A 19,798-nucleotide genomic window follows, 5' to 3' on the forward strand; every position below is an offset into this window, starting at 1 on the left:
CCATACCAACAGTTAATACTACCGTATTCTGTGCATCCTGTGCATCCTTGTGTCTTTCTCTAAAGGAAAAACAAGCCTTGGGTAAATCCACTATTCGCCCCCTATCAAACCCGCTGAGATGTTGAAACCATTATTGCTTTCTCAATCTAGGCATTATGAACAAATCAAAACAGCTCTTCACAACAAATTTTATGGTGATCAAGGACGAATTCTAAATAGAAAACACAATTATCGCGTACCTACTTACTTTTTTCGTGAGAAAAGACGATAACACAAAAACCACTACAGAGTGGTTTTTGTGTTATCTACAGAGATATGGTTTAGAAACTGATCGTTTCCTCTCCTGACTCGAACGAATATGTTCCTAGAAATTCCTTCAAATAAATTTACTGTCAAATAGTTCATCGGACAATGAAAGTTTCGTATTTCATAATTTTTCATCAAAATTTAACCGTTTTTTTCGTAAGTAAAAGGCAATAAATAATGCAATGTTACTTCAGTATCTACAAAACTCAAAGCGAAATACGAATATCACCAATGAAGAAATCATCGATTATAATAATAATAATAATAATAATAACTGTTCTAGCCTCTGTAATTAGTAATTGATTTCAAATAATACTCTTTAAGCTTTCTAAGCACTTTGAATAAGTTAAGCAGTCATATATCACAAAACAGTCATCAATAATATTCTCCATCGATTGAATTATAGTTCGCTCAAGATACACTTTTATTAATATAGAATCACAAATGAAGAGAAAGTTTTTTTAATAACTTTCTCGTTTTTGCCTATTTTCTATTGAATGACCAGTGATATGTCTATCGATTGAATTATAGTTCGCTCAAGATACACTTTTATTAATATAGAATCACAAATGAAGAGAAAGTTTTTTGAATAACTTTCTCGTTTTTGCCTATTTTCTATTGAATGACCAGTGATATGTCTATGGGAGATATGGGAGACCAATATAAGGGTCCTGTCGCGTTCCTCGAACAACTAAAGAACAGAAAAATAATCACCTGGTCGAAAGGCCTTACCGGTGAAAAGCAATATTTGTAATATTATTAATTTCAATACAGAAGGGATTTCTGACGACGAGAGTGATCCTTCACCAAAATCAACAGAGAATTTTTGACGCAGAGTGCAATTGAAGAACAAGTTATGTACCTATGATCAATTATTTTTTTCTTAATCATCATCAAGTCTACGAATCAGTTTGATAAAGGCTGTATTATTTACTTTTTCTTTCTCGTATTCTACTCTGGTTTCTTGTTTCAGACATAATTTCGAGATGGGGAGAGGATATAGAATTAAAAGCTTATTCTGTAAACAAATTTGTCATCACTACACAGCTAACGGGGAGACAGGGTTTTTCTACTAAGGTTTTTTTCCTAAGCTCATGTACCTACCATACGCCGAATTGTATGGTACCCCGTCACACTAACCTCTGCTAGAACTCATACACATGCTATATTGTTTTATAACTAAAAATGTATTGCTGGCATTCTGAAGAATATATATACATACATTAAAAATAATTTCGCGCAGTACAAATTTGATTAAATTAAATTGTTCAGCGTATTACTAAAGAAGCCCAAACACATCTGTACCCCACTTGAAACTTGGATAAGTTATCATGTAATTTCTCAAAAGGTGTTACCACCTACTTTTTTTATTTGTTCTGGAGTTGAATAAGGAAAAGTAGATATCACCTTCTATTATTGTGATACAGAAATCATGAAAAACACTAAGATTCAATTGCAAACTTTGAGAAACAACGGATTGAAAATTTTCAAAAAAACATTGAGGAACAGGTCTTCTTCATAAGGTTTATGAGTTCTCTTATAACTAACTTATTTCAAATAGAAGTTGTAATTACCTGAATAGTATACAAAGTTCCAAAACTTAAATTGCTAATGTTTTCGTGCACTGAGTATACTCCTGGAAGATTTACGCAATCTAGAACACATTTGAATAAATCACAGCTCAGTTTCTGTTCATCCTTATCTTCGGATAACAAATTGTTAAGGAAAATTTTAGTATGTCCATCAGCTAGGCTTGTTATAACATCATACAGGCGTAAAAGCATGTCCTATAAAATAAATATCATTTGAAAATTCAATACAATTCTCCCTCAGATTTTCCTACCTCATTAAAATCTTCTTTTGAACCTTCAACTTCTAATATTTTCCTACATTTATAAAGGAAGTCTATACATATCTTCATAATCAGATTCCTATGTTTATGAACATTTGGACGCTGCAATATCACAATAAATACATCAGAACACATTTCTATCAAGTCTGTCTCTTCAGTTGTTAAACCATCAGGATCGCTTCTATTCCTTGAATAGAGATTTGTTAACAAATTTACCATTCTAAATTGAAAATCACATATATTTACCAATATATGAAACATATAAGATCAGTTAAAACTTCTGATATAGTTTGACACTCCTCAACATTCAGTGAACCTAGTTGGATCCAATTATAGATGCATCGCGTCGCCCATAGGTACACAGATGTGTTTGCATTTGTGAATCTGTAATTAGTATAATTACTGCATTTTACAGTAAGCCCTTAATAATACAGATGAATCAAAAGTGTGAATGGCATAATGAGTAAAAAATTCTGATTATGGATACTCCTATTATACACTGCGCAAAAAAATTAACGCACATTATGGAAATCTCAAATTTATTTTACAACTGAAGGTGTATTCAATGATAATTATTTTTATCAGAATTATGCATGCATATGTTATCCACTTCCAACGGTTTTCTTCAATACTGATGTTTTTTCCCAGCAGGAATAAAAAAAGATGATATTATCAGATTTGAATGTATTGGCTCCATTCTAAAATCAGTTGTTCTCGATCAATTCTAGTGATCAATAGTTTTTCTTTCGTTTGATTTTCTACACTCGATCGCTATGCAACGCGAAACACGCAATTTGACCCAAGAGGAATGTGCCCAAGCGGTAGTTTTGCGAGAAGAAGGGTGGACATACACAAGAATTGCAGAAAGGTTTGGAGTTTCCCATACAAGTGTGTCCAGAATGTTGCAGCGATTCAGGGAGACAGATATGAATGTCCGAAGACCAGGACAGGGTAGACCACGGGTAACAACTGCCATTTAAGAACGTTACTTGAGAGTTTCTTCGTTGAGACAACGGTTTGCAACCGCTCGCCTCCTTCAAATTCAGCTTGAGCAAACTCATGAGGTGCAAATTAGCACTCAGACAATAAGAAATCGCCTCAGAGAATATGATTTAAGGCCTCGTGTCGCGGCAAGAGGCCCAGCTCTTACCCCAACCCATCGAAGGGCGCGTTTGGATTTTGCGAGAGAGCATATCCATTGGGAAGAGGCCGATTGGGAAAGAGTTCTCTTCACAGTTAAGTCTAGATTCTACCTCTACCATTGTGATCGACGTTCCCTTGTATACAGACGTCCACATGAAAGATATGCTCAGTGCAATTTCCTGAATAGTACTGGTTTCGGGGGAGGATCGATTATGGTATGGGGTAGAATATCTTTGACTGCTCGCACAGGCCTAGTGGTCGTTGATAATGGAGCTATGAATGCTGATAAGTATATAAGGAACATTCTTGAAGAGCATGAAGTGCCATTTGCTTGATACATTGGTGAAAATTTCATTTTTAAAGACGATAATGCCAGACCCCATCGTGCGCGCATCGTTCAGGAGTACCTTGAAGAGGTTGAAGTCTCTCGAATGGAATGGCCAGCAAGAAGTCCAGATTTCAATCCGATTGAGCAGGTTTGGGACAACCTCAATAGAAGGCTGAGAAGTTCAGAAAATCATCCAGCTACTCTTAATGACTTAGGAATCCAACTCGGAGAAACCTGGAAAGGATTAGATCCTAACATTTTAAGATCACTCATTTTGGGTATGAACCGTCGTTGCCGAGCTGTAATTAACGCAAGGGGTGGAAATACCAAGTATTAAATCACTTATCAGCATTTCAGTATTTTGAAAATTGTTCATTTCTTTTCTTTCACATAAGATTCGGTGAAATCCTGAATTTTTCTTAGATTTAATGTCTCTTGTTTCGTTCAAAACCTTCCCGAGAGAACATAAAAAATATGCTTAATGTCGCCAATCACAATTGAGATAGTTGAATCTGACATCGTTGTCACATCAATTTTCCACATGAAAAGGTAGGAGCTATATGTTTGTACCACAACAAATATATTCATAGCACGTCAATGTCCAATCCATGTATTCATGTTCCAAGGGTTGACCAGTGACTGCTATTTGTATTTTTAATGATTATTATTGGAGACTGTTCTTATGAAATATATTGAAAATTTTAATCTTTATAAAACTGGACATCCCTACACAAATAATTAATTCGATAATTCTTGGTTTTTGTAAGGTGCGAAAAGTGTTGAATGTTTAACACGAAGTTTGCAGAACACCCTATAAATAGATATATATGTATTTCAATTATTTTGGAACTTGCTATACATTATTACAAATTGATGTGAAAGTACAACCCACTTGAAAAAGTATTTCTGAAATACGAGTACTTTGAATGAGGAAATTGCTCAGTACCCTGTAACTACCTATTCTTCAGATACCTATTGAATGTTCCGGTGATGAAGAACTCTATGAACAAAAATTGGAAGCTATACTGTGACTTTCAAATATGAAAAAGGAAAGTCCAAATTTTCAATTTGTCATTCAGACACCACTGCACGGCTAAGAAAAAATCAGAAGATATATTTCTGGCATTCATATTCGATTAAGATAAGAACTACGCAAATATCCTAGATTTTTGGCCAAAACAGAAAATTTCTGATATTCTGATCATCCAGCTACTTTTAATGACTTAGGAATCCAACTCGGAGAAATCTGGGAAGGATTAGATCCTAACATTTTAAGATCACTCATTTTGAGTATGAACCGTCGTTGTCGAGCTGTAATTAACGCAAGGGGTGGAAATACCAAGTATCAAATCACTTATCAGCATTTCAGTATTTTGAAAATTGTTCATTTCTCTTCTTTCACATAAGATACAGTGAAATCCTGAATTTTTCTTCCATTTAATGTATCTTGTTTCGTTCAAAACCTTCCCGAGAGAACATAAAAAATAAGTTATAAAGTCAATGTAGAGTTAACTTTCATTAAAATTGAGATTTTCAGCATGTGCGTTAATTTTTTTGCGCAGTGTTGATGACAGGCAAGGAGAAATGTAGCGAATTATTCAGATATTGCAATAATTTAGGCGATAGTTGGCACACTATATCAGAAACTCGAAGCGTCCACAACAAGTCTCTGGAGAACCTAATGAGATTTTTGAATTGAATACGCTGGACGTTGGGAGTGTATCACGATTTGTTCAAATCTGCGTTACCGCCGAATGAAACGAAATAGTGGCGGGGATCGCTCTATTCCAATCAGATCGACAGCATGACAACGGCGAAAAGGGCATCAGGGATATGTAATGGGATCTTGCTGCTACGCTTCAGACAAAACTCAAAATTTACGAGCAGCAGCGTCGAGAAGACTGAAGCGCTTATCAGTTATTAGAGATATTGGAGACATTGGCCGTAAAAGTGTAGCGTATTATCGAGAAGTTCCTTACTAATTCATAGTCATTTTTCATTGGCGTTGAATTATCATCAACAGTAAGAATTCCAAAATCGAATTCAAGTAGAACACAGACTCTCGTGGAAGAAAAAAAAATGGTGGCTTTGTCAGGAAATAGACTAATTTTAATCTGATGAAATTTTAACTTCATTATTCGAAAATAATATATTCACTCAATTCTTTTTTACGTCATAGTATTCCAAGAAAGACTAGATAGGTTTGTGGAACCTGAAATAGGATATGAAAACCCCCAACTTATGTTCTGTGGTGAGGACATTACAATAAATTTCTATATCTTATGTTGGCGTTGTGGACATCAGATCTATACCTCAGCTTGTTGAAGAGATAAGGTGGACTTTTCTTTAAAATTATTTTGTGAAAAGTGCAGAAGGCATAAACAACATTCTCAGAGACCCATAAGCTTTGGCAATCATTCTCTCTAGATGTTCACGAAATTTCATCGAGTTACCCAAAACCAAATCCAAGTCTCGAGCTCTAGCCACAAAACTAATGACATTATCTGAAATAGTCAGTTTAAGATTGTCTTAAACAATTCTCTTATTGTTCTTGGCGCCGAAAGCGAGTGTAAAAGATTTATTGCTATTCAGATTCAGACCATGTTTCCTTGCAATATCCCATTGCCGGTTCAATTTCTCGTTCAGTTTGATAACTGCAATATTCAATTCATCAATGAAGAAATCAAGATAGAGTTGGAAATCATCAGCATACATGTACACTTTGCATTGATTAATGAACTTTGTAAATTGTCTGGTGTACAAGATAGTGTATAGGCCCAAGAAATATGAGAATGACCACTGAGATATGACTCCCCACATACTAAAAAATAAATTGGTATAGCAAAAAGAGTATCATGCCTGAGCTTTACTGAAGTCGAGCAAAAGGAAAGCTGAACATTTAGATTCATCGATTGACTGCAAAATATCATCAGTTACATCAAGAGAGTACTAGAGGTTCTGTAACCTGATCGAAAACCAGATTTATCATCAGGAAGTATCTTATTACAGTCGAGGTACTCATCAAGTGGAACAGCCATTATCTTTTCGATTAGTTTGAACAACGCCAACAAAATGCTTATTGGTCTGAGATCAGATAGATCTTTAGAATTACTTGTCTTTGGGATAGGAACAACCGGTGCACGCTTCCACGACTTGGGAAACTTTGAACTTAGCAATATTGAATTGAAAATGTTAACAATGCTAGGGAGGATATAGGGATAGCAAATTTAAACAAAGGAAATTGAAATACTGTTATAACCTGGAGCACTGTTCTTACATTTTTTTAGAGGATAAAGAACAGTTTCCTCATCAACCAGCCGAAAACGAAACTGATCCGAACCTATAGGATTGTTCTTATAAAAGTCTATAACTAAAGAATCGCTATCACTATTCGCAAAACTGAGAAAGTACTTAAACATTCAATTCATCAGGCCTGTCCCTACCTCTCATTGACGTTTTTATCTCATCTGTCATCCACGGCGCATACCTCTTAGAAACTCGAATCTCTCTCGGAGAGTTTATCGAAGCAGTTCGACCAAAATTTCAATGAGAGGCTTGATCTTTTCATCCACATCATATGTATGAACTATCCTCGGCATATCATCAAACAACAATTTCTCATCAAAACCTTTACAATCCCTAATTGTGAAAATTCGTGGCTCAACGTTAAGCTTTTCAATTTTTATTGCACAACCAATGCATCATAGTAAGAAAAATCTGAAGGGCAAATGAATGTGAAACCAATTACATATAGCATTGTTATTGCACAAAATGACATCGATCAAAGATTCAGAGTTAGCTGTTATATGAGTTCGCTCCCTAATGAGTTGCTGCATGCGAATAGAAGAAAGCATTGAAGAAAAGTCCCTGACTGAAGGTGAATTTGTCTCGAGGAAATTAATATTAACATCGCCAACAAAGAAAACATTTGAACACAACAACAATGAATTACCTATATAGATTCGAAAGCATCACTGAAAAGTCTATATGGTATATGAGGTGGTTTATATATGTGACGGCTGAAAATAGGTGTGAACATAAAGTTAAGATTAGCCGGCTAAACTTGAGTTTAGCTTCGGGGATTTGCTAATGTTAGTTTCTTATATCTTCAGCCGGCTAAACTTAAGAGTAACCACAGCCCATCGTCTAAAAATGTAGAAGGTAATAGAAAAGAAGAAAAGTATTGGCAAGGCTTGAGGGGCGGAAATTTTCGGCAATTAAAAAAATTTTAAGAAATAGTAATATACTCTAACTATTAATGCAATTCATGTTTTGTATGATTTTCACATATTTTTAATAACAGAAAAGCATTCCGTTTAACAGTTGAGAAATCTAGAATGAACATACATATTCTCCATTCACTTTTATTTTAGCACTCGGTTGGCCACGAAATAATTTTCTCAAGTTTTTGTAACCAGAACGGAGTAAGGTTGGCACTCATGAAATGTCGTTAATATCATAACGCCGTTGCCACAACTAATATCAATTAATATTACGAAAATGCCGAAACTGATTGAAAAAGAGGGAAGACAAGGTTTCAGGAAGTGCTATCTAAAATTCATTCAAATAGTAGATAACCCTGATATTCTAAAATCTACAATACGTCAGGCGGTAGCAAACATATTCAATGTAAGTAAATTTATATAATGTTTCATCTGAATCTAAACGACTTATAATATAATAAGAAAAAGCTTGACATACTTTATACCCTCAAGACTTTCAATCAAAGCTATAATGAGGAATACAAAAAAGTGAAAAGGGAATATGACTCTATCTTGAGAAAACAGAAATGCCAAGTATACAAAGGAAAAATACTTACTTCAGATAATAAAAGCAAAAGTCTATGGCAATGTGTGAAGGATATCAAAGGAGCGGAAAGCAGAGAGTCAATACGGTTAGAGGGAAATCCAAAACAAATAGCAACTGATTTCAATCATCATTTCTCTACAGCGGCATTAGAACTCATAAACAGAATGAGGGATGTTCCTTTCACACATAATATTGAACGTGTAACTGAAAAACTCATCTTCAGACAAATAACTGAAAATGAGGTGCTATTGGCTTGTTCCAAGTTAAAAAATAAAGATAGTTGTGGCATAGATGGTATTTCTAATAGAGTTATCAAGAGCTCCATAGACTTAATACTTCAACCACTAACATATATTATCAACAATATGCTAACCTATGGAATATTCCCACAGCAATTAAAAGAAGCAAAGGTAATACCGATTTATAAGAAAGGAGATGCTAATGAAATGTCTAATTATAGGCCGGTTAGTATATTACCATCCTTTTCGAAAATATTTGAATTGATAATTGCAGATCAACTTCTGGAATTTCTCTTGGAGAAAGATATATTAGCATCCTCACAACATGCCTATATTAAAGGAAAATCAACAAATACTGCCATTTATGATTTCATAGTAGAGATAGTGGAGGCATTTGAAGAAAAAGATCTGACCATGGGCATTTTCCTAGACCTATCAAAAGCTTTTGATAGCCTATCACATCAACATCTAGTGCATAAAATGGAACAACTTGGGGTGAGAGACAAGTCATCTGATCTGATAAATTCATATCTACAAAATAGAAAACAATACGTTTACATAGAGAAACCTGAAGGGCAAGCTTTATCAGATGCTGAAGAACTGAAACTAGGAGTACCACAAGGAAGTATTTTGGGGCCACTATTATTCATTATCTATCTCAATGATATTGAAGATTGTATCAGGAATAAGAACTTCACATCTTTGACAAATTATGCAGATGACACAAATATTCTTATCAAAGCAAAAGAATATAATGAATTGATACAGAGGACATCAGAAGTGGTGGAAAACATCAAAGAATGGTTTTTAAAAAATAAACTGCATATGAATGAAGGGAAAACTAATGCAATACTGTTCAAGTCTACACATTCAACTTTTGAGACCCCAAAGGAGGTTATGATAACAGCAAGAACACAAGAACTAACTTCATTCACGAAGTTTTTAGGAATTTACGTGGATGATACACTGAGGTGGGAGGAACATATTTCAAACCTGGGAAGCAGCCTGGCCTCAGTCTGCTACTCTTTAAGTGTACTGGCGAGATATCTGGATAACTTCTCCATGAAAACCATCTATCATGCGGTATTTGAGTCAAAAGCAAGGTATGGAATCATGTTTTATGGCCATGCATCTAAATCAATGCAAATATCCATCCTCCAGAAAAGAGCACTCCGAATTATTCTCAAACTGGGATACAGAGAATCATGCAGAGGAAAATTTAGAGAAAATGGAATTTTGACTATCACAGCAATGCACATACAGGAATGTCTGATTTTTGTATTCAAAAACAAGAACCTTTTTGAATTGAACTCATCCAACATATATAACACAAGGAAAACAAATCTAAAATATCCAATTCACAGAAGAACATCTACAGAGAAAGGACCCAAATACAAATGTATAAAATATTTCAACATAATGCCAGACACAATAAAGAATGAAACTAGACCAAAGAATTATAAGAAACAAATATACAAGATGCTGCTCAACATAGAACCCTATAATGTTGAAGAATTTTTCAACGCGGCTAAAGATTGGAAGGATAATACAGCTGGATAGCAGACTCTGTGCTTTTGATTTTTCTTTTTTGACGTAATTTCATTTCAAAGTTTACTTTAGTAACATTGTAACTTTTATCTGAAATAAATATTATCTTATCTTATCTTATCTTAATACTTAAGCTAAATGTTTCCACCTTCAGAAGGATTGTGAATGAAGAGTATGACAAAGAATTTCCTTCTATTGAAAAACCCAAAAAAGTGGTGACATTTGAGAATTTTATTTTAGGGTAAACGAATGCGAAAAGTTACTACAGGATTTTCGAAGAAGTATTAAGATAAACAGCCACAAATACGAGCCATTTGTCCTGTTAATTGTTAATTCATGTAAACATGTAAAATTTTCGTTCGTGAAGTTCCTCTTGCCTTGAAACTTCCTTTAATTATTTTGTCTTCTGCAAAGTGGATTTTTGTTGAAGAATTTAACATTTTTGTAATTATCCGTTAATTGCTTCGAGAGATACCCATTTCCTACCATTACAGATGCATTTAATATTCGTCTTCAACTTTTAGCCAGAGGAGATGACCAACATTAACTCTCCTCAAGCTACTGCATATTATGTGTCAATAATTCAATAGTAAAAATAAATATTTTTAAAAACTGATCACTTCTATTTTACTATCAAAATAGTGGATTTGGTATGCCTTCAATCAGTTTGTATAAACATCAATTTTGTTCGTCACATATTTTCGATTTCATATTTTCCGAAGTGATTCGACAATGTGATAAAATACATAATTACTGAGGCTTTTACGTAGAACGGACAACATAGCGCTGATTTAAAACCTGAAAATGTTTTGAAAAGCGTCATAATAGTCCAAGATCCCAGAGCGACAAGACATAACTTATTTCTGTACAGTCTTCCGGTTGGTTCAGACTTTAGTGCATACCGGGACTCTATCAAGATCTGGTGAGAGTTATGCGTTCATTTTGTTCTAATGTTTCACCCAATTGCTATAACACTCTGGGCAAGATTTTCACTAAATTAAAAGACCCTGTTATAATAGAGAAAGGTCAGGTTTAATTTACGAAATAAATTGCAATGATTGTGATGAGGTCACAAAAGTCACAATATTTAAGATGCAGGGAGGGATTGTATGTGCTCGAAAGACAACAGCATTATCAGCGCACGCTCGAGCGTGTAAGCATATAATAATTTTGAAGAAGTTGAGATATTAGACTATGAGAAAAATTGGTTCAGAAGGAATTTTAAATAAATGCTTTATATAAAAAGAACACCTAATACTGTAAATTATAGGAAAGACTTGGGTGGGCTTAATTCGTCATATTTGGGTTTGATCGAAAAAATTAAATTATGATAGTAGGAATATATGTTTTTAGAATGTATGTGTATCGGACCGACTTGTCCGCCTCCATATGTCATGATAAAATTGTTGACTGTTGATAGATTAATTTATATGCCTATTTAAATGATTTTCTTTCAATCGCAGCACATCGATTGTGAATGCTTTGTTTTCTAATTATTCGGTTTTGGTAGTTTATGACTATATTCTAGTTGGAATGTATTTTAATGTAGATACTTTTAATAGTTTATTCTGAAGGTGAGTCGCATCTCTTTTGATTACCTACTTTTTAGTGTGTTGTTCGTGTTTTTTCAGGTATTTATTTGAGATTTCTGATTCTGTGACATTGCTTTATCTTTTCAATTGATTTAACATCTTTTTCATACACCATACACTCATGATTGACATTGTCTATTTTAGCTTGATAAAGGCTACCTATTAGCCGAAACGTCGCTTGAAGAATAATAAATGTAAAGATGTTCCTGCAACCGTTAATTTCCACCCTCTGTTGGAAATTTTGGAACGAAATATAGAATTGGAATAAATTAGATTGTAACGACGTATCCTCGCCATCTATTCTTTTAAGAGGAAAATAGCAAACCCACCCTGATGGCTTCGAGTCGAAGACAAAGTTCCGTGTTATCTGGAGTGTTAGCGACAACCAGTGAAAGAAGTGTTACGGAATCGTTTGCCAGCCAGAACTAAGACTCACACTTAATGGGCAATGAAGTCGGGGCTCAGTTTCAAAACTACGGGATTGTGGGTTGGGGAAAAAAAGCAAGACGTTGGGAAACGGTTCTCTACTCTGTTTAGGATAAGGGAAAAGTGTGCACAATTGTTCACCACTCTGGTTTGTGCTTCCAACGGGTTTGCACGCCAGTCAGAAAATCGTACTCCTAGAAGTGGTAGAACTAGGTATAATAAGAAGTTGAAACAGAGGTTCCCCATCAAAAGTACGTCTTACTTCTGGTCTCGGTGAACTGAAGTTGTCTCCAGCGGTTGTTCTGGCACTAGCCACTTGTTGAGCGGTTAAATTCAAGGTGGCGCACCTCAACTTAAACGATAAGAACAAAAAAGAACGAGAAAAAATAAAACCTGGCTATAAGCCTATCTCTACACGTTCTCTAAATAGAAATAACTTCAAGAATCACTCGAACTAAAAGCTTAAGAGAAAATAGAATACTCTATCGTTGTTCGGCCTAGACTAAGCATGGGCAAAGTGCGGCCCGCGGGCCAGGTCCGGCCCACGTGAAAGTCTAATCCGGCCCGCGTCAAGTTTGACTGCCTTAGATAAGGGAAACCAATGTCACCTAATACCTAGTTGTCTCAAAGCGTAAGTTGCGTCCTGTTTATTACCATCTTGAAATGTTGAAGATTATACATCGAAGACGACCACCAATTTGTTATTCAAATTGCGTAGAGTTGTGCTCGAGGTTCAACCTTAGTACTGCGTGTGCATCTGGCTGCTGCTGGCATTATTTCTTGTAACTGCGCAGATGATCGACTTTAGATAGTATCCACAGAAAAAGCAAAAGTCGCCAAATCTCCTTCGATGTTCCAACTACTGCATCACAGAACACAAGTAATGATGCATGGAATCCAAAAGTTGCAACGAACGGCTTGTTGCTGAGCTCCAAACATGAAGGCAGTATTCAAGTGTGATTAATACATGAAAATTTATTCAACTATTCGATTCTGCGTAGTTTGAATCGATTAAGTAACGGTTTCCTTTTAAATGAAAATTTTTGAGCTTTAAGAACTAATCATTGGATTTCCATTAATTTTACTTTAGCAAAGTTTGCGCGCACCTTAGCATAGGTGTAGTATTCGAATCTTCTCAATTCTAAACTAAATTATTTTGGATTTGCTTGGGAGTCTTCGGACCTCGAGTTATAGCAGTCAACAGCACGGTTACTGGGATGATGATATTATGCTCGCGGTGGTCAGTAACGAATCAAGCATTTAAATTTTCGTTTGGTGCGTTGTCAACGTCTGTGTAATTCGAAGTATTTTTGGCCTTTTGATTTTCATTGATGAGAGCAATAAAAATATCACACATTTTTTAAAAATTTCAAGAAACAAACAATCACGTCCTTCAAAGTACCTTTGACTAATATTTACAACATTACTACTGGAGGGAGGAGCACCAAATATGACGGACGGAATCTGGTATCGTGGGCATATTTAATGAATAATCATAATATCTCGGGAACAACTGCATATTGTTATGTGAACAGGTGTTTTCCACTATGAAACTATGAATAGCAGCGTAAGCAACCGACTATAAATGTGCCTACAGATTACTCTAACGTGACGTGGGCCCATGTCATAATGCGCATGATTCAAAAATCTAACATCGGATTTTGCGCGGAAGCGTTCAATGTGGGAATGTGGGAATACACGTGTCAACGTCACGTCTGACTAATTTAACGCTTCCGCCCAAAATCCTATGTTAGATTTTTGAATCATGCGCATTATGACTTGGGCCCACGTCACGTGAGAGTAATCTGTTGGCACCTTTAGTGACCAGCTTTTAGTATCATCACTGCCAATTTCTACCAGAATTCTTAGAAGCTCAATCACAGTTTCATTTTTCACATACTCCTTCGTATCCTACCGAACAATAATTAATTTTTGTAATTTTTTTTTTTACTTTTCTAGGATGTAAGTCATGTTTGATGTAAAAACGTAATAAAATTAATCACTTGTAAAAATGTGTATTTTTCATTTTTTTTGGCCCACTTAGGTATTTTTTCATTTTATCTGGCCCTCCCCTCAAAAAGTTTGCCCATGCCCTAGACTCTTTATACGAAATTCAGAACTAATAGGAATGAATGGATCATCAATAAATACTGAATCACCACCAATTAACGAATCGAATACTCAGTACAGAAATATCAGAATGAATGGACCAGCGCTAGGACATCTTCTTTTGAAAGTCAGTGAAATTCGAGTCGATGAAGATGTCTTGACTTCTGCTTATCGGTACTAGCGAACAAAACTCTCCCAATTCAGGATGTATTTCAGAATATATATTCATATCAGCGGGTAGTATGCATCTGAATTAATTCTTATTTTGTTTTTCAGAACTGAAAAAGGAATAAATCCGGTCCGGAATGTATACGGTTCCGCTCAGGAAACAATAGTTGGTTCATGTTGGTCCTACTTTGAATGAATTCAATAAATCTATAACCAAGTTTTCTCCTTTGAAGTAGTGTAACTCTTCCAACAAAATGTTTTCAGACATACTTCCATGGAAGCTTCTCTTATTTTGAGCTTCTGAACCTATATCCAAATTTATTTTCACTAATCCAAATATTGAAGTTTAATCCATTTTATCACATTTGTCATCAAGTAGGTATTTATTGAACCATACACAACACTCACAGATATATTTTCCGAATTACGATTTCGAATTTTGAATATAAAAGCATCATTATATTCATACATATCTGAATTAATAATGTATAAAGTTTTCAAAAAATATGGGCAGTTCTCAAAATATTTTCGAGAAAACCGGAAATTGAGAAATGAATAGTCAGGAACTGGAGCTATACCATTTCATTTTGAAAACCAGCTGAATCTACAATTTTTTTTGTAAAACGGTATGTCCGTAATAACTTGCGTATGTTTGATAGTTGTTCTGATAAGTGTATGCAGCATTAATCTCGCAAATCCATTCTTCACACAGTCAAAAGTATGTAGCTTACCCTTATCTTGATCTGTTTTTACAACAGACAAAACAATAAGGCCAGGCGCAAATAGAAACGCAGGTTGGTGAGGTGACGCAGCTTTTTCCAGCGCTGTATGTACTATCTGAGAAGTCACTGTCACACTTTAGTTGAGAGGTCACCTCACTAACCTGCGTTTCTATTTGTGCCTGGGCTGAATGTTGTTTGCAAAGAAGGAATGCCATGAAAAAGTCAGAGTTAAATCCCAGCTCTGTCTAATTTTGTCAGATTACACTGGATTCAACTTTGCACCTGAATAGTACAATCAAGCTGGGGTTTCATTAAATTTTCCTTACCCTGCATTTGGTGAAGGTTGTATACACATCAGGGAAAATTTGTTTATATCTCGAACTGCAGAAATCAAAGCAGTGAGACTGTCTTTTCTTGTTTGGGCAGGTAATAAAGTAGTTTTGAACTGAAAATTGAAGATTTAAGTCTTACTTGGAGTGAAAAAGGGATATAAACTACTCACTTCCTCTGGGATTACATTTAGTATTTCTAAGAGAATACATATAACTCTTTCTGGCTGAAGTTGTGGTAAATTCTGAGGTTGAAAACTGTACACCAAATCCTCAAAAGCAGTTTTCCAGAATGATGTTATAGTATGGATTATAAATGATGCAAACTGAAATATATCAACATCATTAATAGTTAGAATAATCTGTTTTAAATTCATCCAATTATTATTGATAACTTGTGTATCTTTGAACCTATAATACAATTTCTTGGCAATTTTTATGAATATCCTGAAGCTGGGAATTTAGTACATAATACTACCATGCACTATTATCTATAATAGTGAAAGTGATAATGAAACTTGAGAAACACTTACCGCTATACATAACCGATTCAAAACAATTTTTGGACCTGTTGCAAATTTGACTATCAATTTAAGCATATTTTCTTTGAAGTTTCCATATTCTGGTTCAGGTATTTCGTCCCAATTTCTCATCAATTTCAAATGTAGGGTTGAGGCAGCAAAAAAATGAACTTGCGAAGACTACAAGTGAATTGACATTCAAATATTCAAGTGCTGTAGAATACCAATCTTACCCTAGGTGTACTTAGAATATCCCACACTATAGACCAAGCTTGTGGGGAGTTCTGAAGATCATTCAACCATTCATGAACGTGTTTTTGCTCAAATGAATCAGAATTATAAAACAAATTAACTGCCTTTTCTACATTTCCTACATTAAAATCCATTTCTGGAAATTTCAAGTTTCTTATTTTTAAATATTACTACCAGACATTTCAGTTCATGTTAGAATTGAATTTATTTATTTATTTCATGCTAGTTTTGAAACCCTCAGCGAGTACTGTTTTCTGTTCAACATCTGATCTGCACCACAGAATACAAATAAAATCGGCATCACACCATCACAGTATCACAGACCACAGACAAAGAGTAACTCTTTCTCTTTGCCACAGACTTAGGCAAAGAAAAATGGACTGACTGCCAATTCACAATGATGTTAATGGTTATTGTAATGTTAACGGCAAAGAGTAACAACTCTTTGGTTAACGGTGAGCTACAATGTAAACGCTTAAATAATAATAAATAATAGAGCTACTACGATACTGTTCACATCAATGTTTATGTCAAGCGTAATGTTGATGATAATGATAAATATTTCTTGAATTTATTATTATTTAAGCGTTAACACCGTAGCTCACTTTTAACATTACCATTACCACTAACATCTCTCTGGGTCCGTATCAGAGATATATTCTATATCTCTGGTCCGTATATACACTTTGGTTCACAGATTACAGAGTGCTTTGGTTACTTCTGGCGTATGGTCCGTATATACACATTTGGTAACCGAAAGTTACCAGAGCGGTTACTCTGGTGACTGATATTGAACCAAATTGTCAGGAATTCGACATATACGGACCGCCCACTTACTAACCAGAAGTAACCAAAGTGTATATACGGACCACAGCCCTGGTTAGTAAGTGGGCTACCTGACAATTTGGTTCAATCAAAGATTAAGTTCCTCTTTGGTTCAATATCAGTCACCAGAGTAACCGCTCTGGTAACTTTCGGTTACCAAATGTGTATATTCGTGTTCTGTGGTGTATATACGGACCATACGCATCATTGTGAATTGGCAGTGATCCATCAACCTAAAATCAAAGAGTAACAACTCTCACTCTTTGCTAAAATCATGAAACTTTTATTGAAAATTACCTAGAAAAGCAAACTACATCCCTACATCGGAAGGTCTGGGGCTCTACTCAGAAAATTTTTTGAAAACGTGCTTGAAAACAATAAAAACGTGTTTTTGCTCTATTTTGGAACTCTTCATTCAATTCAGCTAGGTTTTTATGCGAATATTATGATTTTCGAGTTTTTCGACTTTTATTGACTTTCTCTGTCTCTGTTTATATTTCATTAAAATAAGATATTCACGGTATTTTTAAGATATTACTAGAAAACACATTCTGTAGAACTGCCAATCATTACAACGGAGAAAAAAAAAGGCACTATTAAATTGATGTGGCCCATACTTGATGAAAGTCCATAATTGAACTTAAAACAGGCTATATGATTTTCACAAAAGAAAGGCCTCTAATCACGACACTTGTTCCGCTATCACAATAGCCTCTTTGGTGGCTAAAAGTAAACTGAAATATATTGTACCGAAAGAGAAGATATATAAACAAGCATTTTACTTTATTCCTAAAAATCTACAGACAGTGTATAGAACTTTCAGAGCAATCTCAGAGTAGTAAAAATCGGACTAGAGAGGAAAATGGTAATTTTCGGAACGTTTAGAGCAAAGATTATTGAGTAGAAAGATAGGAAAAGCCCTCATACCTCTAGTACTTAAAACTGACTACCAAAGCTTATAGAGTTAACTCTATAATCTTTGCCGACTACGTTTTGGCCAGTGAAAACACATTTGACAATGAGATGGCGCTGAACAACTCTTTAATAACAGTTTTCTGTTTTATAATTTAGGGGCGCGAAATTCAAATTCTATTCCTTGTATTGGATTTCAATATCGACTTTGTTGAGACCAAAAAGGAAACATCCTGAGCGTCAAAACAAAAGTATGATTTTGTTTAGTGACTAGGACGTTAGTTTTCATCTGATCATTGTTTGGAATTTCATAACTCGGACTGGCAGAAATCTACACAGGGGAAATTATGATCTTTATAGGTCCATTCAATGATTCTCAATTGCTACTCTTTCAATATATTCAGAAATGCAGAGGTTTTATATTGATTTCCATTTGGGAACCGAGTGACTGTCAAATAGTCAAATTGTTGTTTGGAAAGTCAAATTTTTATGAAACCTGGTGTGAGTGTTGTGTATGGAGGGTAGCCATCGTAGTGTTGTGTTAATTCATTAATCAATTTGTATATTGTGTCATAAACAGACCATATCATAAGGAAATCATAAAAAAGCACTAAGAAACTGATATACAGGTCTTGTATATCTCTGTAAGGTTTTTTTGGGTGGTTCTGAAAATTCTATAAATAATACCTACATTTGTAAGTAACTGGAATGTGTATGCTATGAAGGTATATTGAATATTGGTTGATATTGTAACCAGTCCGGCCCTTGCGGTCGGACCTTTCGAGAACCAGAGCGGTCGAGAGCTTCTAGAATAACCGCGAAGGTACTTGAATGTTTCCGGCGCCTATGTAAGCCCAGCGGAGGAGCAAGCAGGTACTAGGTAGGCAAGTACAAGTACAGTTACACTGCAAGCGACTAGTGCTACTCTGTAATCTGTGGACTAGTGGAAATAAACAAGAGTGGAATAGTGGAAATAAATAGTAGTGTAATAGTTAGTTTGTGAGTTATAAGTGTATTAAGTGTAAATAAATAATTTTAATAAGTTGGACGTTTTAATCAAGCGAAGAAAACGTTACAATATTAATTTCTGACATATGTATATTTCACAAATTCAACTATGTTTATTAATTCAAAACAACCTATATTGCACAGAAATAAAACAATTTCGACGTACAGCAGATCACCATATACTTAGGTGTCTTCGTCCTATACTTAGTGTCCTATAGGACACATAAAAAAATTACAAAAATTTAAATTTTTGTAATTTTTTGCAATTGCAAATAAAAATATAGCACATCCAACAGTGTTTTTCAATTGATTCCAAACAAAGTTTAGATGAAAACTAACATCCTGATCACAAAACAAAACCATACTTTTGTTTTGTCGCTCGAACGCTTCGCTTCGTTTTTTGATCGAAACAAAGTCGATATTGAAATTTAATACAAGGAATAGAATTCGAATTTCACGCCTCTCAATTTGAAAACAAAAAAGTGTTATTATTCTGCATTGAACTCTATGGAAAGAGTTCAATGTTATTCTGTATTAACAGTGCGTTTTCAGCGCCATCTCATAGTCAAGCGTGTTTTCACTGGCCAAAATGTAGTCGGATTTTAGTACTAGAGATATGAGGGCGTTTCCTATCTTTCTACTCTATAATCTTTTGTTTTAACTATTATAAGTCGATTTTTTAATATACCAAAGAGTAACAACTCTTTTT

The 19,798-nt window shown here is 34.9% G+C and overlaps 1 protein-coding gene across 1 annotated transcript in view; it reads right to left on the reverse strand.

Annotated features, from left to right (window-relative positions):
* LOC123314486 (importin-13) overlaps positions 1–16,636 on the reverse strand; it is a 66,081-nt gene extending 49,445 nt beyond the window's left edge. Inside the window, exons 1-7 of the mRNA XM_044899806.1 lie at positions 16,326–16,636; positions 16,105–16,272; positions 15,745–15,897; positions 15,569–15,687; positions 2,405–2,542; positions 2,150–2,345; positions 1,881–2,093 (exon numbers count right to left, since the gene is read on the reverse strand). Coding sequence (XP_044755741.1) covers positions 1,881–2,093; positions 2,150–2,345; positions 2,405–2,542; positions 15,569–15,687; positions 15,745–15,897; positions 16,105–16,272; positions 16,326–16,478 — 1,140 coding nt within the window. The 5' untranslated portion in view covers positions 16,479–16,636. The remainder of the gene's footprint in view (positions 1–1,880; positions 2,094–2,149; positions 2,346–2,404; positions 2,543–15,568; positions 15,688–15,744; positions 15,898–16,104; positions 16,273–16,325) is intronic.
* Between the last annotated feature and the right edge of the window lie 3,162 nt (positions 16,637–19,798).

The sequence above is a fragment of the Coccinella septempunctata genome, chromosome 5 (genome assembly GCF_907165205.1).
Source record: "Coccinella septempunctata chromosome 5, icCocSept1.1, whole genome shotgun sequence".
Lineage (NCBI taxonomy): Eukaryota > Metazoa > Arthropoda > Insecta > Coleoptera > Coccinellidae > Coccinella > Coccinella septempunctata.